This window comes from Clinocottus analis, unplaced genomic scaffold (assembly GCF_023055335.1).
Source record: "Clinocottus analis isolate CAN_PGR_092001 unplaced genomic scaffold, fCliAna1.0.p SCAF_12, whole genome shotgun sequence".
NCBI lineage: Eukaryota > Metazoa > Chordata > Actinopteri > Perciformes > Cottidae > Clinocottus > Clinocottus analis.
In genome coordinates this window covers 13,464,869-13,488,955 of record NW_027175843.1, presented here as the reverse complement: position 1 = coordinate 13,488,955, position 24,087 = coordinate 13,464,869, and the positions used below count along the sequence as shown (strand labels likewise).

The window sequence follows — 24,087 nt, the reverse complement described above, 5'->3', positions numbered from 1 at the left end:
AACCCCGGCATGCAACAGGTTTTGTTGTAATTACAGCTATGCCAATGTTTGCATTTCAACAACCTGCCATTTTTTGGAGATAAGTAGCTCCTGCATGACCCCTGTCAATGGCTGCACTCTCACAACCTGAATAACTTATTATTAGGTCTAAAAACAGAAATCATACGATTCCTTTTTTTTTTAACCTTTAGATTCTCGAGGATGAGGACAAATAATAAATGTAGTGTAGCTGGCAGGAGCTCGCTAACACATTGCTCTTTAGATAGAGTGTTAGTGGAGGTTGAATGTCATCAAGTCTGAGCTTGATGCTGAATTTGCTTGACAAATGTTACCAAAAAGCAGGCTTTTCGCTTTGCGGCTGAGAATCATACTCAGAGGCCCAGGATATGCCCATGCATTAATGAGCATAATGCTCCTCCTATATAGGACATGTTCAGTGGTGCCACCCTATTTGCACAATCAAAATCGTTTAAAGTCTCTATGTAAATTGTTAGCTCGATCTCTGTGATTATTGAAGATTTAATAAGGACAATCAACATGGGGTGGTGGGTTTAAACTCAGGTCATGTTATCAGTGGAGGAAATGCCCCTCATTTATTTTGCATCACATGCAAACGTGGGGATATGCTATCGCTGCGCTTCAAAAATGTTTTGGGTAATTATCTGTGTATGATTCTGTAACTGGATATGATTTTTTTAAAGCTATTTCAGTCAGGTAGAAAATAGAAGGCCATGCTTAACACATAGTTATATTGAGCACGGCAGGCCATAATGTTGAGAACATATGATGGTTCCTCATGGAAATACCTATGGATGTCTTTTGAGTCTCACTCAGTTACATGTGAGTATGTTTTCCTACCAGCCAACATACAAAAGTTGATGCTGCTCTGACAAGTCCCACTCCCTGGTTTTATTTGCTGTCTCATCCCAGAATATAAATGGGTTTTTGTGCTGCAGCTAATGAGTGAGTCAGGGAAACATGCTGCAGGTCATGTGTGAAGACACATGGCACGCACAGGAGCACGTACACACACACACACACACACACACACACACACACACACACACACACACACACACACACACACACACACACACACACACATTCAGGCGCACCCGTTTACAGACGAAAAAAAAAAAAGGCACTCCACACATTTTACAGATCTACATCCAGCTGCTCATCTAGGAACATCGATGTCTACTGACCATCTATTTCGTCGTTTGACTCGATTTTTTTTTGTTTTTTGTTTTTTGTAGCCTTTAACTCCTGCACGACCAGTTCGGGGATGCAGCCGGAGTCGTCCTCGGAGCGTTGGATGTGAGCGTTGCTGTGTCTGTGGGTGACGGAGGGGGGACGAGGCGCTCTGCTCTGCTCAGTGCAGGACGCAGGAGACAGTCGCTCTCCAAGGTGCTGAAAGTCGGAGCGCTCCCTCCTCGGTCTCGCCTTCTGACGATGAGCGCGACCTCTGCCGAGAACCAAATAGCAAACAATGACTGGCTTCGACCTCGTTTGGTTTAATTTTTCATATTCTAACTTCTACCCTTCTGGATTGTGTATTGTTCATGCAACCACTGGACGTATGCAACAAGGCAAGCCTGCAGCTTTCTAACATGCACCTGCGTCGTTGGGAAATAATGCATTGACTCCGGATTCTCAGGGTACGCAATAGAGGATTTTTCGAGCGGTTTTTCTCGGTCTGTCTCTCCCGCCGTATCACATGCTCCTGGACGTGTACTATTTGTCCAAAAAAAAAGGTGAGTCCGATGGGGATAATCATGAAGCAGACCTACTTTTACGTGGATGTCGTTTTCTTTCCACTGGAAAGGGGGAACCACGTCTCCAAAAGGCTGGTGTTTAATTGCTTTTAAACCCATCATCACGACCGTGAGGGAGGATTATAGTGTCTTGGGGAACCTGGGGATTTTACCCTGTGGATAAAGTGAAGTTTCCGATAGGCTAGGCGATTATCTTTAATCTGCTCTAGCCCTCTGTGTGCTGGGCTCTCTGGCTTCACACTAAGTGGATATCAAGGTATTTCAACGTGGTGAGTTTGCCCAATATCGTCTACATTCTAGTTGTCGGTGGCATTTCGATTGATCTGTCAAGACAGGAAGCATTTATCGAGCAAGCAATTCCAAGCCGGAGGGAAATATGTATTTCCAGCTATGTTTTTTTTTAACTGTCTGGATTCTGCTTTGTGTTTTTCGCCTTTCGATGGAGTGCTGCATTTTGGGTTAAATCATTGCGCATTCATGATTCGGGACATTTGCATGTTACATCGCTGATTAAGTTAGAGCAGGTTACTGAAAGTCCACAGTTCAAATCGTAATTTGGATAACCATTGGATTCAAAGCAAATCGAGCCATATATAGCTACCTGTTGTCTCTGCTGGTTGCTCTCGTGGAGTTTGGAATTGTGCAAAGATAGCAAATAGTTGTTGTTTTTTTTAATTAAATGAAATATGGAGAAGAATACTGTGAAGAGTCGACCCATTTCAGATCGTGGATGTTGTAACCTTTTCGTCTTTAGTTGGACGTGCACTTATTAGATTGTGCACACAGAGAATAATAATAATAGAGAGGGAGAGAGAGAGAAAGAGAGAGAGAGAAACTTGAATGATACCACTGTTTGCAGCAGTGGAAAATGTACACCTGCTTCTGAGTTCAAATGAACTACACGAAACGTGACGTTCACTGGTTAATGAGGATGTGCAATACAACAGCATTGAAATCATCCCCCATCATATCATCTCTTATTTTCTTCCACTGCAGCCCATTTCCTCAAATAATGATGATGGTGGTGATGGTGATGACAATAATGAAGCGCAGGATCGATCTGGAGAGGATACCGGGAGCCTAGGGATGACGTCCACACATTTTTGTTGAACTTGGATATCGATGTCGCGGCGAAGGATGGGCCCTATCCTCTCGGCCGCCTTCGTCCTCCTGCTGGCCCTGAGCGCCGTGTCTCCGGCCTTAGTTGGGTACCCCGAGGATTACACCGCGGACGAGGCGGAGCGGACCGCCAGTGAAAACATCGTCTTTGATGACTACCGGGGGAAAGGATGTGTGGATGACAGTGGCTTCGTCTACAAACTCGGGGAGCGCTTCTACCCGGGACACTCGAACTGTCCGTGCGAGTGCACGGAGGACGGACCCGTGTGCGACCAGCCCGAGTGCCCGAAACTGCACCCCAAGTGCACCAAGGTGGAGCACAACGGATGCTGCCCCGAGTGCAAGGAGGTGAAAAACTTTTGCGAGTACCGGGGGAAAACGTACAAAATACTGGAAGAATTCAAGGTAAGTTCTGAGATCTAGTCGTTTGAAACACTGAAGTAGTTGGTTCACAGGCCATCTGACTTACATGGGCGTTTGTCTGGATTGATAATTGCCATAAACAATTACATGAACACCCCTAACTAGACGTACATGTTCTTGTCCATTACTTCAAACATGAAACAAAGTCTATTTATTTTTCATGGAGAGGAGGAATATTAAGTGCAGTTGACCAAACACCCACACTCTGCTTTTGGTCTTTCAAATTGTTGAAAGCAGTATGCTTCAATGATATTTAGTGCTGAAACACGGCAAAATACTGCACAACAGCAGCATTGACCTGTGGTGTTGTGTTGTTAGGTTTGTGTTAGTGAGGCTGAGTGTGAGCACAGTGCTTGGCGGACAGTAAAAGTATTGGGAAAATGTGTTTATTGGCAAAGGGCACAAAGATGGCTGTCTCCCAGAGTGATGTCATCTCTCCCTCCCTGCACCATCAACTGAACATTCACCCAGCATTACTAAACGAACAGATGCTGTAGGAATATTTATTGCTTGGATTTCTGGACACTGGGTCACTGCTGGCAGATTCAGTTTCCCTGTGTCTCCTGCAAAGTTTCTAAGCCGTTGTATCATTGGTTGCTATCGAGCATGACATTTGTGCCTGATGAGAAATAACACATTATAGCAAGACAACTAAGGTCTGTGTTTAAATGCTGAAACTTTCCTATTCCTCAGATTTGATTGAAATATGATATGATGCAATGCTGCCAAACAAGCTCTTTTGTTAAGTAAGGCATTTGGTCATATCAGTGTAAACATACCAGCAACTAGTTAAGAGTAGAAAGTCCATTGTAGTTGTCACAGCCAAATCTACTGTGAGGATTTCAATTGGAAGTACTCCTTACTGAAGTTACACTGGAGGGTGTTTTTCCCATCTCACATTAAAAAAATCTTTTTTCTGGATTTACAGTTCATGAGAGGAAAAAAACTAAATCTAATTATCTCAACATTTGAGACAAGTAAGCAAACTGGTAGAATGATGGCCAATATCTTCCTGATTTTTAAAAAAACTAAACGTTGTCTTATCTAAGATCTATCCAGAAACTGATTTCTGTGGACACATTATTTTTCACAAACATCCACCAAGATTTATGAGTTTTAAAAATTGGATGTGTAAACCAACTGTGACAAATGGGGGCATTCCTCCATGCAGAGAAGATTTATCCTCATAAGTCACTTTTCAATCATCTATTTCATGCAGCCAGCTCAAAATGAGAAGCACTCCAGAACTAAATGAAATCTTTTGCAATTATTTTTACATTAACTAGCATTGTGGAAGATTATCAATATTCAACAGCATTGCTAACTGCTGTAGATATACAATAGCTCAAACAATGTGCAAATATAAATACATTAGGTAACAAATGAACATATACAATGTAACATCTGATGAGAAAACCTATTTTTCATACATGTCCATAAAATGTATCAGCAATTATTGGCAAATTTATGCAGATTGCATATATTCAAAGTTGTTCAATACCCACACAACCAAAAGTCTGAGCTTGTTACCTCATTTAAGCCTTCTTCTGAGATGTGAGAGCATACATATGAACTGTTTTTCAGCCTCGTAAAAATATGACTGACACATTTCAGCTATTTCAAACTAACATGCTTGAAAATGCTTTGAAAGAAAACATACGCAGTTTTAATTGCTTCTAATTTATTGGCCACTTTGAGGCAGCAGAGCAAGGTGTAAACTCGACATATTATCACCTTGTAAAGTCTTATGGCGAATGTGCTCGTAAACAGAGCCACATTAGCATTCATATATCCAGCCATCTGATTGATGAATTCAGAAGCAACTTCTCTTTTTGCTCAGTTTTTGGTCTCTACCAACACCTCGGGAAATATTTGGCTCTTCAGCTGCTAAATGCTTCACTCGGTTCACCCGCTAGTTGTTCACTTGGCTCTCTGGTGTTGTACGAGAAGCAGTCATTGAATTTAACAGAGGTTTTTTTTGTTGTTGCAGTAAACCTCTAGAGATGAGGTTGATGAGAACAATGTCAGCAAATCAAAAATGTCTAAGTTGCAGACCCTAAAACAGAGGTGAATATACATATCCATAAGATATCCCATCGCACTGATGCAGAGTCTGGGATTATTGTGTCACTTTACATAGTCATTTGAGCTATTATTCTTAAAAAATATATTGATTAGTTTAGATTTAAAGTTAGGGAAAGATACTAATTATGGTTAAACATGGTTAATATGAAGACTACTATACTATATTAGAGGAACATGACCCTGTGCTGCCTGTGTTGAAGGCAAACACCTGATAACAAACTTAAATCACTTGTGCAGAAGACTTGCATATGAATTTCATTCTCAGCGAATGGACAATTACCCCAATGGCTTTTTTTTATTATTGAAAACCTCGTCGCTGTTTACCTGCTTACAAGGTTTCAGCCGAACAGTCTGTGATCTGTAGGAGGCTTGTTTCACTTTACCTAATGACTTCAACGGAAAGTAAAAGAAAACCTCTGCTGGGAGATGTAAGGACATGTCACACCTCTGAGTATTAGCTGTCTTCTCACTGAGAAAAAGCAGGCCAGGGGGACACAGTGAATTAAGCCAAATAAAATGCAGATAAGCATCAGTATTAATTATTCTGCTCCAATTTATCTGTATTAATATACAACCATTTCAGTTGCTTTTCATGTGTCAGCCTCTTGTACCTTCAGCTGAATGAATGAAGTATGATTTGTTTGCCTCAGGGGCCACTATGCTCATGCTGAAATAATTTGTTGATTAAATAATTCGTCAAACATCACAAAAATGGATGAGCAACAATTAAAATATTGTAATTTCTGTTTTTTTTGTGTTTCATAATATCAATAGTAGTAGTAGTAGTAGTAGTAGTAGTAGTAGTAGTAGTAGTAGTAGTAGTAGTAGTCGTACGGTAGTAGTAGTGCTATTTCAAATGAATTATTTTCTTTATATATCAAAAGGAATTATACATTAATTGATGGTGAAAATAATTGTTAGATGTGGCCGTATACATTATGCATTGGTACATCAGCTTGACAGTGGCATACTAAGGCGTTGCTGTTAATAAGGGCTGAGTGGGATCAGCGCATTAAATACCTATGAACTTAATATGTACTGATTGGCGTGTTTGCACATCAGACAGCGTCAAGCTCGGTCCTGCATTGGGATGCGAGCCCATAGATTTAGTAAGGGCCACTGTGAGTGCATAATCCTTGCAGTTTGATGTGAGATCAAGTCCATCAATAGTGCAGCTCACCCGCATGCTAACCTTGACTGGAGGGCCCAGAGAGGAAGGACATTCTTAATACTCAAAGGAGAAGACATTCATCCCTTTGTTCCTATTGAGCAGTTCAGTGATAGTTACATAACAAAACTAAGGACAGAGGACATCTGTGAAGATCTGCATCTCCTATGAAAGACCACACAAGTAAGTCTACAATCTTAGTCCAAATCCTGTGTGCGGGTTGTGTCTCCTCAGTGTGGACAGCTACGGAACCCTGCAGTGTTCAAGGAAATCAAAAGCTGTCAGTAACTGATATACAGGGCCCCGTTTAAAGATGCCGACAGGTTAACCTTTGCTGTCGGCCTCATTGGCATTTCCTTCCCGGTGCTCGTGCTACATTGTGCAGACGTATGCATTTATATTTAGGAGCAGATGATGGAGGAGAAACGCACAGACACAGCACATACGGCCAGTTTGGAGCTTCTGGGATAAAGAACTAGCTTGGCTTTATCCAACGCTGGAATTTGTCTATCCTTTTTTGCTGGAAATCTCATCATGCAATATGTCAGTTATTAAGTCTCATGCAAGTAGAGTAAGCAGCCATTGTCATGCAAGTGGGATTGGGCATTCATTCAACACAAAGTAGCTGACTGCAGTGCAATGTCAGCCTGTCATTTGTTGAATCGAATGCCGGCATAACTCATGCATCAGCAACCTGCCAATTAAATCTATAGTACGGCCCGGCTGCATACACGGCGCCCGGAGAACCTCTGATTGCAACACACGGATGAAGAGTGACTGAACTCCAGAACTCAACTATATCTTTACATAACAAATAGCTGTTTGATCCAATATGCTCTACATTTGGAATGTATGTTTTAAATACTTTGCGTATGTATCCAGGTAATAATTAACGGTGTAGTTTTTTGTAAGTGTAGATTCAGTAGCAGTGGGTGAATTTTCTACTTTTTTTGCGATGTTGCCCTGTGAGAGAGTCATGCCACTCAACCTTAGTAGGTGTTTCACCGACAGGGTTCCCCATCAGATGAGGAAGGCACCAGTCTGCCCAGCATGGCTGCCGGCATCCCTCTGGCCTCAGCGCAGCTGCAATCAAGAACCGGGAGCTATAGGGTGAGTTCAGATCCCAGATCATCAGGCTAGGGCTGGGATGTGAACTCAAATGTGAACAATCCCGTGCTTCCTGCGATCCCCGTAGGGAAGGGATGCAGAGTTCAAAAATAAATGTTCGGTAACAAAGGTGCACGCAGTAGATTTCAACCATCAGACTATCTTTAATTATCTCTCATTTAGAGACAATTATTGTTAATTGATTCATTTACAAGTAATATCACTGCTACAACTTGCAGGATTAACACTTTGTGTCTACTCATCTTTCTTTAAATCCCCAAGAGACAGGTACTAATCTATCCAGCGCAGCGCAGTTAAGGCCTACTATTGAGTGTGGCTTAAATATTGAAGCAATTTCATTTTCACTTTGTCATTTGTCTGTTTCTCGTGACATTTAATTGTTCTCTTAATACGACAAAGTCTTTGGAGAACTTGGTGTACCGTGATTACAGAAACGTGCGGACAATCACAACAGTGCATTTTGAAAGCATGAACACACACACACACGTGCACGCACGCATGCACACACACACACACACACACACACACACACACACACACACACACACACACAGCTGCCTACACATCACACAGAACATTAATTAGTGACTCTGCTTTTCAGGACTGACACCTATAAGACAAAACAGCCATGCAAGCTGTAAAAATAATTGTCTAAATAGGCCTTAATTAGGAAAAATTCCTAGTTCAAACTCCCTTGTACTCTCTCTCTCTCTCTCTCTCTCTCTCTCTCTCTCTCTCTCTCTCTCTCTCTCTCTCTCTCTCTCTCTCTCTCTCTCTCTCTCTCTCTCTCTCTACTTGGACAACAGCGGTTTGACTGTCGACCCATTCCAATCACCCCTAAGTACCCTCATGGGTGAGACTTCTTGTGACCTTGTTGTCCAGCTTCAAAGTGTTTTACTTATCATTTGCCCCACGAAAGGTTAACTAGTCATCGCTTCCCAACCCCGTCTCCATTTGTCTCGGACTGGGTATGAAAAGCGTGACAGCTGATTCACTCTAATCCCCAGCCAATAAGACAGGGACAACAGGAGACTTTTCCTCCCCAAAACATCTGGCAGCACGTCTTAGTTCAGTGCTGGTGCTCTATTTTCTTTTGTGAGTCTGGGCTAAGGCATGACTGATCCTCTTCACGGTAGACCAAACACAAAAGGATGCACTGAAAGCACCAGGCACAGCTGAATACATTGAAGGAATCTGCAATGTGTCATAGGCCCATAGAGTAGATTTCTCTTTCAAATGAAATTGGTCACATATTTATAACATACATTTTAAACATAATAGTTAAAAATATGTATTAATTATTTTATTTCTGTTGTATTGTGGTGAACTTGACACTGACCTTCGCTTTTGGGAAAGAGGCCGGTCCTTATACCGACATGCAACAACGGTCAATCTTCGAAATGCAAATCAAAACATTATACACTTCTTGGGATCCTTCCAGATCCAGATTGTATTAACATTCAATCAGTTTTTATGCATTTAGATAGATGAAGCTACCAAACAGTATTCAGTTGTGAACATTAGCCATTTCACAAAGGTTTAACTTTTTGATACGATACAATTTGCTGCTTATAATTGTGTGTTTTTCTGAAGTAGGATTTTGCAAGACTTGGTATTTTGCCTTTACATAGGTCTTTTATTTATATAAAAGATCTGAGTGCTAAAATGAGCTAAAAACCAAAATAGCACATTTCAATGTATCACTAATGGTTATTGTCTTTATTCATTTGGCATAAGCAAAGACATCATTACAATAGAAATGCTTGCTTCTTTATTGTATGAAGTGTGCTGCCTCACAGTAAACGTAACAAAAAATGAATCAAAAATATTGCAATATGCTTCACTATGCTAGTTTCTTTGGCAATTCTTGCAGAAAGCAATCAATACGTCAAGAAGCCAGCTGCTCTCGACATACTGACGTACCTTTCAGTCTTAAAATAATGAAATGAATGTGAACCATACACAATGAATTTAAGTCTTTGTGTTGTTGTTTCTGGACTACATTCATATTGATCGCATTGCCTCGAACCACATGAATAATATATGTTAATCTTTATGTTGCGTTTGATTACTAATCATCCCGACACTTTTCCAGCAGCTTTTATTCCAGACAATGCATTTGCGAGAAAAAAACGAGTAAAGGTTTTAGCAGATTCAGTCATCCATCCCCAACGTGTACTTTAATAACAACTATATGATGTCTAATCGACTCCTCTATCCTCTAAAGACAGTAACATGCCTTATGGGAGGAAAAGAGAAACTGTATCTGTGCCAGATGCAGACTTAAATATAACTGTGTCTAATTGTTTCCATTGTTATGCTTTAGAGAAATCATCTTGTATGTTTGGCAGCTGATCAAATATTCATCAGAATTGGTGTAAGCTGGACCCTTACATCCACTTAACTAATTGTCTTGGTCCTCGAGTGAATTCCTGATTGTGCTTTTACCCATAATCAGATATTCCAAACCTAAGATGTAATTCACTGCTCAGTAAAGGCTCTGCTGAGGAGAGGAATGTTGTGTTGTTAGTCTGTTGCTTTCATTAGGAAAGAAGTAATAACTATTAGATGCATGTGTTTGTGTTGATGCTGTTCATAGCAGCTTTTGTTATGAAGGCCAAGTTTCCATGGACACTAGGATGCTGTTTTTAAGTTTCATCCCGGTCACATAAAGGATATGAAATTTTCATGGGACATGAGAAACTCAGTTATTCATATCCTGTTGTCATTATAACAATATCCAGGACTCTGAAAGTCTGCATCAATATTAGTCTGTCTGACTCCTCGATATCCAGCCACTCTTCTTCTGTCCACACTGAGCTCTTTCAGCATTTAAGATCCCATTTGTTTTGTTTCTGTCTGCAAGGATTCTGCTGCATACTGGTTTTAGTTTCCCCGGCTACAACATCATGAAAGGAATATTAATATGCATGTAAACACCAAAGTGGGATTGCACCTCAATTTAAAGACTTGTAAACACACAGTATAAAGCTTATTAGTGCAAACCGCTGTTGCTTCAATTCCCTGACGAGACACATTTATTACTACCTAACATAATCTTGACTGACTTAAGGTAAGCTGTTATTGATTTTATATGTTGCCCTGCACGATTAAGGTATCTCATCTTTACAAAACCCAGAAGGCTCATGCACAACAAAACTAAGTGAGCGTGATAGATTCCTACGGGTGCCGCAGCAAAGACAAATATTCCTGTTCGGGAATCACGTAGAAACAGAACCCTGAAATGCAGCCATGACACCTTGAAGCGAGATTGCATGTGTCAGACGCAGCATATGCTCCGCTGCTGACTGCTGACCCTGAGTCCCACCTCGCCAGCCACCACAGATTAAGTCTGTCAGGTTGGCAAAACGTGGTCCATCTTCCATACATATGAGACAGCATCTTGCTGTGTGATTGGTACATTTATGTATCAGCGCTCAATCTGGCAGGTAGGGAAGATAACTGCAAGGATGTTTAACTCTGCTGAAGAGAAACATTTCTGGTTTATTTACATGACCGCACTGATACTTGTGTGGATAAGATATGAGAGGAATTTCTGACAGGAATTTCTAATGAGAGGAGAGTCGAGTTGTGCTCAGGTCCCATCTTTCTGTGTATTTCTTAAAAGCTTTCATTATTTCCTTGCAGCTCCACTAGAAAAAGGAAAGGCATGTTGAACACCAGGGAGTGGAAGCTTTAAAATATACAACAGGCACAATGGATAGGCAGATGAAATCTAACATCATTAACATCACTAAGAGTGTGAATAATTTAAAGCAGAGGTACAGAACTATGTTTTTTTTATACCAGGACATGAGCGAGTTACAGACATTTCCATACATAAATGCAGGCGCTGCAGCTGCACTCAAGTCATTTCCTTGGAATGAGTCAGATATTTTCTTTAATGTTTTCCTGCACTATGTAAACATCATAAGATAACTTTCAATACCACTGAAAAGTTGTCTGAAATCAGTTTTATACATGCTCTTCATGAAAAAAAAGCACATTTTAATGTTGTTTTTTAATGTTTAATTCAACTAAAAATAAAAGTAAAAAAAAAAAAGTCTGGCCACTTCCCACGTGATGCAACTTAATGCATCCTGGCTAAAGTGGCTGATAAAAATCACATTAAAGAATATTATTATTACCACATCCATTTCATTTATTCACGTATTGACACAAAAGTGAACTGTGGAATGGTTGTTGTTGCTGTTGTTGCTCAAACTCAATTGAAGTTGGTGGAAATATGTCTGTCTGGAAAAGTGTCTGAAACAAATGCAGTTTGGGATAGGTGATGGCATAATGACCCAAAAACTAAATACAATAGAAACATGAATTTCACAGCAAAACATCCAGCATATAAAGGATGAATGATCTTATTCTGGGCCACAAACATATTTGTTTTACTGCCGAGAGAAAGACAATACTTTACTATATACTATATTTTCATACCAATTTCTTGGCACAAAATATGTAGCTGAAGGCTACATACTACTAGCCAAGCCTAGCATAAATATTGAAGGCGATGCAGCTATAGCTTTGTCCCACTAATTAACAAGCTCGCTAATTCACGTGGTGTATCTTGTTTGTATAATCTCTACAACAACCTAAAAAATATGAATTTACATGCATTTAAATATTAACAGCAGCAGTTAGGGACATTTGTGGACTGTAAACTAGTTTATTATGACTTGTCAGAACTATTTGTTTGGTTTCAGCTGCTGCTCTAAATCACACAGTCTATCAAATGTGAGCTGCGTAAGGGTTATCAAATATGAAACATATGTACCCTCTCAGCTTAGTGCAGTGCTGAGTTGCCGATATAGCGCAGACCCAGAGCAGAGATGCCCTCAAAAGACTGTGTGATGAGCAGAAGAGAAATCTAATATGATGAACAGTTGACCTTTCGTGATTTGGAAACAGTTTGTATTTTTCCACTCCATGTAATTGCATTACAGTTCATTTTCCGGTCAGGAGACTTTGTGGAGATAGAGTCAAGTGAGTGGCAGCAGCACAGAGAGCTGCATAGCACTGATTTACATGTTGCAGAGGTGGAGAGATAAGCCTCTGAACTGTTTCCTTAGGCAGGCCGCAGCCGAATGCAGCAAAATACTGAATATCATCAACACTACTTTGTAGACTCGCTTGTTAGTTATTTCTGGTGATTTTATTCAAAGTCAGCTACAGGCTCTGTTTGTTAAGATACAAGAAGCCCAATAAAACTGGCTTTGTGAATAATTTATTAACTTGTCTCTTTGCTTATGAAGACAGTATGAGATGCATATAATGGGACTATTTTTTAATTGGGAAATATCAGCACAGGATGAGACTGGATGAGACTGCTAATTCTACTGACCAGCACACCAAGTGAAACCTACTGAATCACCTAACCCAGATGTCTCTTCCTTCCTCCTCTGCTCTTCCTCCACAGCCGTCACCCTGTGAATGGTGCCGCTGCGAACCAAATAATGAGGTACACTGTGTGGTGTCCGACTGCGCCGTCCCGGAGTGTGTCAACCCTGTGTACGAGCCGGAGCAATGCTGCCCCATCTGTAAAAACGGTAAACACTCGTCCCTGCCTCTGGAATACAACTTTAACTCCTCAGAAGTCCTTACGTTTTCATTAAACCGATGACGGCAAGTTGATCGGCGGTATCGCCATTTGAGGGCCGCGCCTTTAGAGGATGAGGATGTAATTGATGTTTCATGAATTCAAATTATTACTTTGGGCCCGTTGGACAATAATGAGCAGTAGTTTTAATTATAAATGACACACTAAGCAGAGTAAACATTAGCCCATTGATTAAAGGCATGGTAGGAGGGACTAATGGGTCCTCTGAGAGCCTTTTATCTCCCAGTGCCCCGACGCCCTTGTCACACACAGTCAATCCCTAAATTAGAATTATAGGATTCCAATGGTTCACTGGCTATTTACAAGGCGGACTGAGAGATTTCTTTTTGCCAGCACCAATCCTGAGGGACAGATGGAGCTTTATGACTAAAGTACAGTAACTGTTCGACTGCAATGTGATCGGGGGCTGGAATGCTCAACAGCAAAGAGTGCCTGTGGGTAATATTAAATGCAGTCACAACACCATGTTGCAGTCTCATTTTGTTTCAGTTGGCTTACATGTAAGCTTCCGGTCATTTGAGAGCTGAAAGACCTGGCAAAGAAAGTTTTTCTGAAACCCTGATCAACAGTAAAAGATGCACTCTCAAGGCCACTATATGCTTTATTATTTCATTCAGTCTTTTCCTTGTGTTTAGTGCCATGGCAAAATACATACATTGTTCAAGAGTATTTGTGTTGAAAGAGACCAAAATAAATGTCCTGGAATATATAAATAGTTTTCTTTCAAGCAGCGGTTGACCTATAAACATATCAGAGAAACTTTGTTTGTGCTAAATGGCAATTTCACAACAACTCCCCCCATTTTCTTTCACCCTTTCTCTCATTTCTTCTTGAACCTCCCTGTTTTCTTTCTTTTATTCCAAAACACACACACACTAACAAGGCGGCAGTGGCTGCTAGAGGAGAGCTAATTCAGGCTGACAGGACACAGTGACACACTTGGCATTTCAGGGTAGGCCTGCCGTTTCCAGGCTCCCCGAGGGTGCATGGTCAGGCTCTGGCAGCCAGTTAAATCTCTATGGGAGCTGAGGGCTGTGGGGAGAGGACAATGAAGAATGCTGTTTAGCTCGCATTTTTTTGGCCAAGGGACAGGGGGCTGTGAAAGGAAGACATCTACTTATGTGCTCCGGCTTGACGCGCAATCAGGGGATGACAGTCATGCACTTGTTGTCTTCACCTGCTGCAAGTGTTTTGGTTTCAAATCATTACGTGAAATGAGTGTAACCCTTTCAAAATGTCAAGGCGTTTTCTCACAACGGAACAAAAGACACGGACATGAATAGCAACGGTTCGTAGTTTGGTGTGGCGAGTGTGTTGTCTGCCAATCGGATGTATATATAAAAAAAAAAAACATCCAATTTTTTTTAATTTTTTTTTCAATTTTTTAAGCTAGGGTTGGTAATGTTGGGAAATTCACAAGAGTTTGCTAGATAACAAAAAAAGATCCGATTGAAAATCCAGCCCAGTGTTGCCAACTTTTTTTTCAAATATAAATCTCGAGCAGCACTCCAACAGTCACTAAATCTGTGAGAGAAAAAAGCAACACTGACAGCTCGTCCCTTCAACTCTTCCTCAAAAGCCACAACCCATAAATGAGCATTATGAAAGAGAAACAACGAACATGGCCATTGTTAGTACTCACAGCCGTCAACCAGCTCAGGAAGGACCCGGTGATGTGCAATAAGTGCTTACAGGTAGGCCGTGAAATGATTAATCAGGCTTATTACAGTCCTTTGTCAGAGCTTTTGATTTATTCATTGCTGTCCGGATGTAATAAGAATTTTAACAAATATAACCAAAAAATATTTGAGAGGACATTACCAACCCTGCCTTGAACCATGTCTTCTATACAGCCGTGCTAACAGCACAGCAGTGCTTTGAGCTTGAAAGGGCTTTTGCATCTGCAGACAAAAACAGCTGCGTAGGAAGTTCTGAAATGGTTCCCCACACTGCATCAGAACTTCGCACCGGGGAAGGATCTTCATGAACCCACTCCTTGGTGTGAAAGAAAAGCTTTTGGCAATCAGAAGTGAAGCGAGGTGGCCCATTTATCAAGGGCAGAAGTGTTATGAATTCATGTCACAGCCTTGATGTGGAGATGACTTTTGAGCATGTGGATGCCTATTGTCAGTGCTTTATAGTATTAAGATGATTTTTTGTTTTTGTTTTGTATCGTCTGCCTCTTGGAGACGTTGGAAACAGCAACGGCGAGAGCAAGGCAGCACAATAGAATAGTGAGGCCAGTCAGGGTGCTTATCTCCCAGATCCTTCTTCATTGAGTCAGACTGATTCAGCTGTTATCTTTGTCATGAATTATATACTGTAAATCTATCAGGAGATATACGTGTAATTATACAATTTTCATGAAGAAATTATAATGAGAAAATGGCCAGCGTTTTCTCACTTTGATGGGATTAAGCCATCTACTCATCCGTCTGAAGACTGCCATCATGAATTTTTAACAGACATATCATACAATAGCCGTGCTATACAGCTGGCTACAGTTCAGTCACATACTCAGACTGACATATTCTACGGACAGCTTGCAATGTTTTGTGAATTAAAGGTTTTTGGCAGATGAGTTTGTACAAAAGCATTCGTTATCTGGTTATCTGATAATCATATTTGAGCCAAATAGACTGCAATGAGCCCTTATATGCATTCACATCTGAAGATGCAGTCAGGGAAAGTATGACGTGCAAGGACAGTTTTGACACAGGACAAACATTTTCTGACTCCACTAAATTTTATCGGCCATGAATCGATCACAAGCTCGACTGGGTGACAGCGTGCCCTTCGAATGGTAACAGGTAGCTGACACTGTGTCCTTGTGGCTCCAAGTCTATCTGGCAATAAACAATCACACTTGGCAGCCAGAACCAGTCATCCTCTCTTCCCTCATCAACCTCCACTGAGTTTGTCCTGTAACCTGCGCCAGCTGTCCAGAGGCAGATCAATGAGAGTTAAGACTTGGCAAGCATTCTGTCTCCCATAAGCTCAGATCAGAGGGCTTTTATCAGGTTCAAAACGAGCACATACATAGAAATAGAATGAGTTCTGTTTTCACTGCACTTCATTTCGCTGACAGCTTGAGTTACTACATTTAGTTACTACATTTTACATTTCAGATTACGCATTTCCATACCCTTCCTGTCCAGTGAAAAACATGCACCTCCACATTTGTTGATTGATCATTTTTATTTTTTATTGATGAACTGAAGGATGAAGTGTTCTTTTGTGGGTGGAGCTATTTCTCCTCATAAACACTAAAAAAAACACAACAATAGCTGGAAAGTGCATTGTCACATACCTGAGAAACAGGGCTTTTCTACTGAGCTAATAAAAAGTTAACTTTTTGGAGATATGTGGTTCTTACAGGACAGCGGCACTACAAACATATGATCTAAAAGCTGATTGCAGTTGATTACTCAATGGTATTTAAAGGGTCAAAATTAACAACTTGTTTTAACTGTAAACATCTACAGCAGTAAAATTATCAGAACATCGTACTGCACAATGAATACTTTTACTTGAAATCTTGCTGATTATACTTGCATACTTTTACTCAACTAAGGTTTAAAATAGAATACTTACTTTTTTTAATATCTTGAATGGTGGTATAGATACTTTTATTCAATTAAAGGTTATGTAAAAATCATATATACATATACACATACATATATACATATACACACACACATATATGTATATATACACACACACACACACACACACACACATATATGTATATATACACACATGCATGTATATATACACACATACATGTATATATACACACACACATGTATATATACACACATGTGTAAATATATACACACATATGTATATATATACACACATATGTATATATACACACACATATTTATATATACACACACACACATATACATATATATACATATACATACACACACACATATATATACATATATATATATACATATACATAGATATATATATATAAAATATACAAAAAAAGACTACTCTTGCTTTGAGTTAGTGTAACTTTTAATATTCAAGAACACGATCACTAGTGTCACAGCAGATATGTTGACGAGTAGAAAAAGAACAGATGTTAATGACATTGGCAATGGATCTATTCCAGTCAGCCATGACGGTGAACCAGCATGCACAATAGCATGACCAAGAAATCAAAGCAGATAAATGGAATACAGCCATCAATTATAATTCATACACCCATGCCTTTCCTTCTGTGATATATCAGCATGTCTTCCCAAAAAAAGGCCTATTCTGTCCACGAGTTGAGTAATAGTACAGATGTGCATGCAGCTGGCCCCGCATGTTAAGCTTCCCTGGACTAAATGAAATGCTTTGGGACAGCGAGATGTCCATGAAAATGAGATGTAAAAGCTACTGTGTCTTCAAGAGTTATGACACATATGAGTTTTTATGACTACTCGTAGAGTCTTGAATCTCGCAAGTTTTATGGCACTGAACACTGAGAGCAAAGTCACCGTCACACCAATTGATCTGCTGATTGCTTCATCGAGATGATTACATTTGGGAAGAATTCCTGGCACCTTCTGGCAGAGCTTTCTCAAGAAGTAGAGAAAGATGTGCGCCACCTCAAAGCACCCCAAGGCAGGGAGAAACAAACCCCATTGAATTATTTCATGCGGTATTTATATACTAACAACAAATGTGTTGCATTCCAAGAGAGCTAATAATGTTTTCAGCCTCCACAAAAACAGATCCTAAAAATGCACCGGGATTAATCTGTCTCCCTATCGACTGAGGTTATCAAATACATGGGGATGAGGTGTTCAATCAAACGGGCTTTACAATTGAAGATCAACAAAAAGGGATTTCCGCGCAAGTAAATCCTAGTGTTTTCAGGATAAATCAGATGTCAAAATTAATCTGAGTCCTTTATTGCGCAGGGTGTGTGTGGGTGTGGGTGTGTGAAGAGAAATCATGTAAGGAATTGCTAAAGAGTTCTGTGGCCTTTTCATGCAGACTGAAGTGATTAACACCATCCTCCCTACTGCCGCTCTCTGTACTCCAGCCTCTCTGTACTGCCAAGCCAGCGCCTGGCAGCTTCTCTGCTTGCAGCGCATTAGGATGCAAAGCGCTCCATGTCGAGGGAGAAGGGGAGACTAACAAAAGCGCTTTAGTGTTGCAAAAACAAGCCCATCGGTGCATGCCCGTGAAAAGATCTGTACGTCTGCACCGACTCCCCTAACTCCCTGCAGCTCTCTGCATCACTCCACCCCTCCGAAAAGAGAAGCCCCCAGGGGAGCCACATCCGTTTCTTGTCGTTCTCATTCCTTCTTTCCTGTCTGTCTCCCCCATCCCACGCGGCAGGTCCAAATTGCTTTGCTGGGACGACGATCATCCCAGCCGGAATTGAAGTAAAGGTGGACGACTGCACCATCTGCCGCTGCCACAACGGAGACTGGTGGAAGCCGGCGCAGTGCTTGCGGAGGGAGTGCCTCAACGGCCAGACGTTGTCATAGAGAGACTCCACAGGGGACGGTGGAAAAGCTCAGGCATGGCACTGCCTACTGCACCATTTTGTATGATTGACAGGGCAGGAGCACAATTCCTAAGGAACCTGAGGCAGCGTCGCTTCGAAGAGATGCGCTCACAAACACAAATTTAGCCACTGAGAAGAAGGCGGAACTCGTCACCAGACTGTTCCCACCCTCCAGTTTTAATTGTCCTATATTTTCAGAAGTTGACTTGCTGCTCTCACACAACAAAAAAAAAAGTTTATATGCTCCTTGAACACTTTCCTAACCATTGGCAATGTTGGATTGCTCATGCTGACTTCTGTATGTGTGCCATCTGCTTGTTGTCTCACAGTCATGCGGGTGTTGTAATATTCCAACAGCAGGAAAAACAAACTGTAAGCACACTTAACAGCGCTTTTTCTTTTTTTTTTTTTGGCAGACGAGGATTGACACCTGTGAAAGCACTGCAAAGGTGTGCTCGAGTGTCAACACTTCACTCTCAGAGCTTGTTTACAAGATGCACATCCCACATACATATTTGTGTCTTCATAAGACTTTTGATCACTATGGCAGGAAACCACCTCTAACGCTTAGATGATGCTACTGTTCATTTTATTAACAGCTGGAAGAAATGAACCCAAAATGCAGATTGTATTGCTCAACATTCAGTGGTTTTGAGTCTCGTCTCAGCACAGGAAGTTGGAACTGTCGAATTAGAAAAAGCAGGAAATGTGGTGGCGGGCAACTATGAGAAGAGCAGATGTAAATGTCTGCAACACTACATCAAAACCACAACTTCGGGCAGCCTCTTCCGGTCTAATTGTCGTTATTGTTTTCTCTCAGAGGTCCATATCCTCCAAAATATTCCTGCTAACTAACTGCTTGAACTTGTTATCAAAGCAATTAGCGAGCCAAGAGCAGCCTGCTTTAATTTCCCCTAATCAAGGAGTATTCTGTGATAAATCATCCAGCTGGGTGCTTGGCGCTGCTGCAGCCTGCATACTGGGCACACTCCACAAGAACCAACAGACAAAAGGAGGGAATCTGAGTCTGTCTAAATGCTTTTAAGCAGCATTCACTTGCACATTGTACATGAGAGCATGCACAAGCACGCCATTCATCCACAATCTCATAGCCACAGTAAGTTGGTCTGCACCCAGTGAAGCACTTAAACCCATAAGGCGTTCTATGTTACAAAGCAGCCACATTATTTCAGATTGTGTAATAGATTTGAAGCCCCCCCCCCCCCCCCCTTCTAATATGATAGAAAAGCTCTTGCAATGTTGTGTGGCTATACGTCCAGTACTACAACATAAAGACAGGCAAATATATTGCCTTGATATTTCCCAGGAAACGGGTGGACCTCAAGTGGTTCAGTCTGAAAGAAAAAGCACCCACCCAGGGCCCAAAACACAATATTTTTTAGATGATAAATACTGGTCTTTAATGCAAAAGGTGAATTCCAGTAGGCTCATGCCATTCATCACTACAATTTTTTCCATTTCCAGAAAATCCGTTCCTGTTAACCTTTTAGACCCTATTCCTGGGAGGTGATGGATGGGCTGCTTAATAGCAGCTCCCAGCTCTCTGTAATGAGACAGAAATGAACATAGGATAAAGAGCAATGAATAAAGAGGTATATTACCTTAAAAAGGCACTAAAACTAATTTTTGGATGAATTTCATAGTCTGCAAAGTCTGCTGCATATTCTAAAGCTGCAGCACACGGTTGATGGAGGACTCACAGAATTTAAAAAAGAGTGTGGGTGGAGTTCAATCCTAGGTGCAACAATGGCACTGGGGTCATTTTCATCATTAACATGGAGTGATTTAGTGTCTCTTAATGTGAAAAGACAGTCCTCATCTATCTGGCTTGAGGTCTGCAGTCTCATAAAAACTAAATTGACACCTACGGTTTATCAATCAGTCTCAGTGCTCAAGATATTTTAGGATGAATGAAAAAGCACCTTTATCCTAATTAGTTTTGATGCAAAAGAATTATCCAGCCTTTACACGTATCTAAAAATATATTGGAATAACTGGGTAGCAAAGACTGAAGTGAGCATGCTCGGGCTCAGAGGCATCGCTATCACCACTGAGGCCTTATTGCTACTGTTGGAGATAAGAGTCACAAAGCAGGCCTTTGGCTTCATACAGTATGAACAGACCAGACTGCTTGAAGCGATATTTTCACACTCTGTGAAATAGTTTATTGTTATGTAGTACCCAAAAATAGTTATTGTTTTATTCTTCCAGCCAGCTGGATGAATTGTGAGTATTTCCAGTACAAGCGCAAGGACACAGACAGTTAAAACACAAGGTCAGAGAAGACAATTCCTGATGGAGGTATCCAGGCATCTTGGTCTAAATAACAATGTTACATGGCAACTTGTTTTGGAGTTTGATTGCCTGGATCCGATTTCCTTCCATGCTTCTGAGGTTTATTGCATTCTGGGGTGCCATGGCTGTTCATCTCCTTAATTTGCCAGCTACAAGCTGCTGCCATCATCTAGGTGTGAAGTTAGGAGTGCAGAGGGTGAAGTGGTTGTTAACATAAAGTCAAACCATTCAGACCAAGATCCGGCTTAATTGACCCGCAGAGTTGTGTTCCATGCTACTAGGTAAAAAAAAAAAAAGGGGAAAAAATGAGGGCTATGAAATAAAATAAAAAAGCAAATCATATATTCAGAGCAGGTAGTCTGGAGAACACCATGCAACGGCGATGCAGGAACACAGCAAGAGTGTACCGATGCATTTGTTCCTCTGAGTGCAATGTAAGTAGGTTGACTCTTTAAACAGTCATGGGAACTACGACACAATTACTAAACCTGATGAAATCGGATCCACATGGATTAGCATTCAGTAGATTCCTGCGTGTGCCATTTAATAATAGACTGCATTTCAAAACACAATATAAAAAGGCATTTTGGAGAAAAAAAAAAAACTATCTGCGCAAACTAGAGGGGATTACATTTCTTCTTGCAAATGCTTGAAGCTGCAGTTTCAAGGACAGACCGGCAGCACAGGCCGTCTTTGTTCCTTTTCTGCCAAGAAACTTGAGTCTTTTTGTCGGTCTGTAAACGTCTGTTCAAATGACCCCCATCTGTCCTCAAATCATTCAAACTGCAGGCTTGTACATTAGCATTTTCTAAAAAGTAAAACCATTTGTTCCTACCATGAGACACTGACTTACTGTAGCTGTAGACAATGCTTTTTCTGTCCCTTAAGTTAGTTCTTTTTTTTTTTTTTTCCAGCAACAAAACTGTTAGATAAAGTGTGCCTGAAAACCAACACAGAATACGAAGAGAGAAACACTGTTATTATACAATCAATTGTATTAGTTTTTGGGGCACCATGGGTCTGTCATGAAATACTCACAGGATCGTGTCATTTCTATAACAAATTTGAAATGTATGTTTAAAATTAAGATTCTATGATGATTGTATATGACCATATGCTCGCACAGGTTCACTCTACGCTGTACAATAAACAAGGTCAACATTTTTTTAAAGTTTAAAGAAACATTGGTGTTCCCCATGTTGTTCATATGTAAATATTTTCAAAGGTTTAATGTGTATTCTGAAATCTGAGGTGGAGTAAAGAAAAAAAAGGCATAAGAAATGGAAAAAAATGTGTCTTATTGATTGAGACAAAATCTATTTTGTTAAATAGACTTGAAAATAAGTGTTCAGCAAAATTGAGTGTGGATTTATTTTTGTGTGTTATATTTTCTACTCTGAATTATGCTGATGTATCCCAACACAAGAACACTTGGCAAGAAAGAAGAACAGGTGGCAAGAAGAAAAAAAAACACCATTAAAAACTAATGAAAAGTTGAAATAATTCCATTGAACCCTTAAGGATGCTGCTGGGCAGATCTCCTTTAATTTATCCCCTTCTTTTATATAGTACAATAAACAATACATGTTATAAAACTGTACAGCTGAGCTAGAATAAAGCAAAACTCCAGGTAATCTTCCTACGAGCAGAACATTTACCAATAATAAAAAAAAGATAATACAACATGTTCCTGGGGCCGGTTGAGAGAAAATGAGCATATACCAGTCCGTAATGGTTTTGTGATGCGCAGCGAGTTCAAGGACATGACTCACAGGTTCATTCCTCCATTCTATTTCATTACGAGTCCGTCTGGGCTTCTATCTCGTCCGCACTACTAATTGCCTTCTCCCGCCTCCCGCCGTGGACAAGAAAAGGGAAGCAATTTTATGCAGCACATAGCAATCAATAGCAATTAGGTGCATCCCTGACTAATCCCTTTGAAAATGGCATATTGGGAGATGGCCAGCAGAAGGACTGTTAAAGCACACATAGCTTCAGGCCAGCGGTGGTGTGGGAGAGAAAACACCCCCACCCCCACACAAAGTGCCAGTACTGTGAGGAAACAATTAATTGCTTTGTTTTTCGTATTCTATCCACTTTTCTCAGAATTGATTTTTTTTCTCGGGGACAGGCATTCTTAATTAGGTAATTATCTTTTCCTGGTAAACCGAACCAGATTATGGAACGCAATGCCACTCTAAAAATCACACAACCAATGTGTTACGCACAGATAAAATTGCGTTTCATTCAAGAGATGGGTTGGTGAAGGCCCGGTGGTGATGCAGGCAAAGTCCTGGAGTGTCATGGTGAAGAAGGAGCAATTTACCAGTACCACTTTTCAACCTACACCTAAGGGCAACAGCTTTGGTTGATGACGGAAAGAATCAGATAAGAATAAAGCGGCTGCAATTTGTTTCCTTCGCCGTGTGACCAGGCTCACCTTTCGAAATATATTAAGGACTCTGGATGGAGCTCAGATAAATAGCTGCCCTTTGTGTTCAAAAGGAGTCCATTAAGGTAATTCAGGGGATCTGAACTCATGTCAAACGGCCGGAAAACCCAGGACAGACCAAGGATACTGAGTGCAAACAATGGTTTGAACTGTGCAGCATACAGGGTTTCTTCATGACCATACATTCTCTGGAACATCTGTGTATAATAAAGATAAGATTAACATGTCTGATTCTGACATTCCTCAACGCAGAGAACAATGTAGCGCAAGTGACATCACTGACCTGCACGAACAGAAAGTATTCGTGTAAAATATATATAGATTTTTCTGTCAATGTTAATAGAACTATTATATAGTTATTTGTAAAACTATTTTCCTGGAAGGTTTCAAATACTTTTGCGTTAATTTATTTTTCCAAAACTTTTCTGGTTCTAGAAATTACTATTTTCAAATGCCAGTTTTTCATGACCA

The 24,087-nt window shown here is 40.6% G+C and overlaps 1 protein-coding gene across 2 annotated transcripts; it reads left to right on the top strand.

The window, feature by feature from the left end:
• The first annotated feature begins 1,269 nt into the window (after positions 1-1,269).
• vwc2l (von Willebrand factor C domain containing 2 like) lies at positions 1,270-23,956 on the top strand. Of its 2 annotated transcripts, XM_068573078.1 has the most exons (5): positions 1,270-1,754; positions 2,772-3,299; positions 7,582-7,680; positions 13,130-13,259; positions 18,677-23,956. In XM_068573078.1, the coding sequence occupies exons 2-5, from the start codon at positions 2,898-2,900 to the stop codon at positions 18,826-18,828; spliced, it is 783 nt and encodes a 260-aa protein (XP_068429179.1). In that variant the 5' UTR covers positions 1,270-1,754; positions 2,772-2,897; the 3' UTR covers positions 18,829-23,956. The 2 variants fall into 2 exon arrangements, with proteins under 2 accessions (XP_068429179.1, XP_068429180.1); XM_068573079.1 differs by lacking the exon at positions 7,582-7,680.
• Positions 23,957-24,087: the final 131 nt, after the last annotated feature.

Coding starts and splice junctions, on each gene's coding strand:
- vwc2l (XM_068573078.1), top strand. CDS start 2,898: ATGTCGCGGCGAAGGATGGGCCCTATCCTCTCGGCCGCCTTCGTCCTC. Junction 7,681..13,129: donor CAAGAACCGGGAGCTATAGG/GTGAGTTCAGAT, acceptor CTTCCTCCACAG/CCGTCACCCTGTGAATGGTG. Junction 13,260..18,676: donor CTGCCCCATCTGTAAAAACG/GTAAACACTCGT, acceptor CCCACGCGGCAG/GTCCAAATTGCTTTGCTGGG.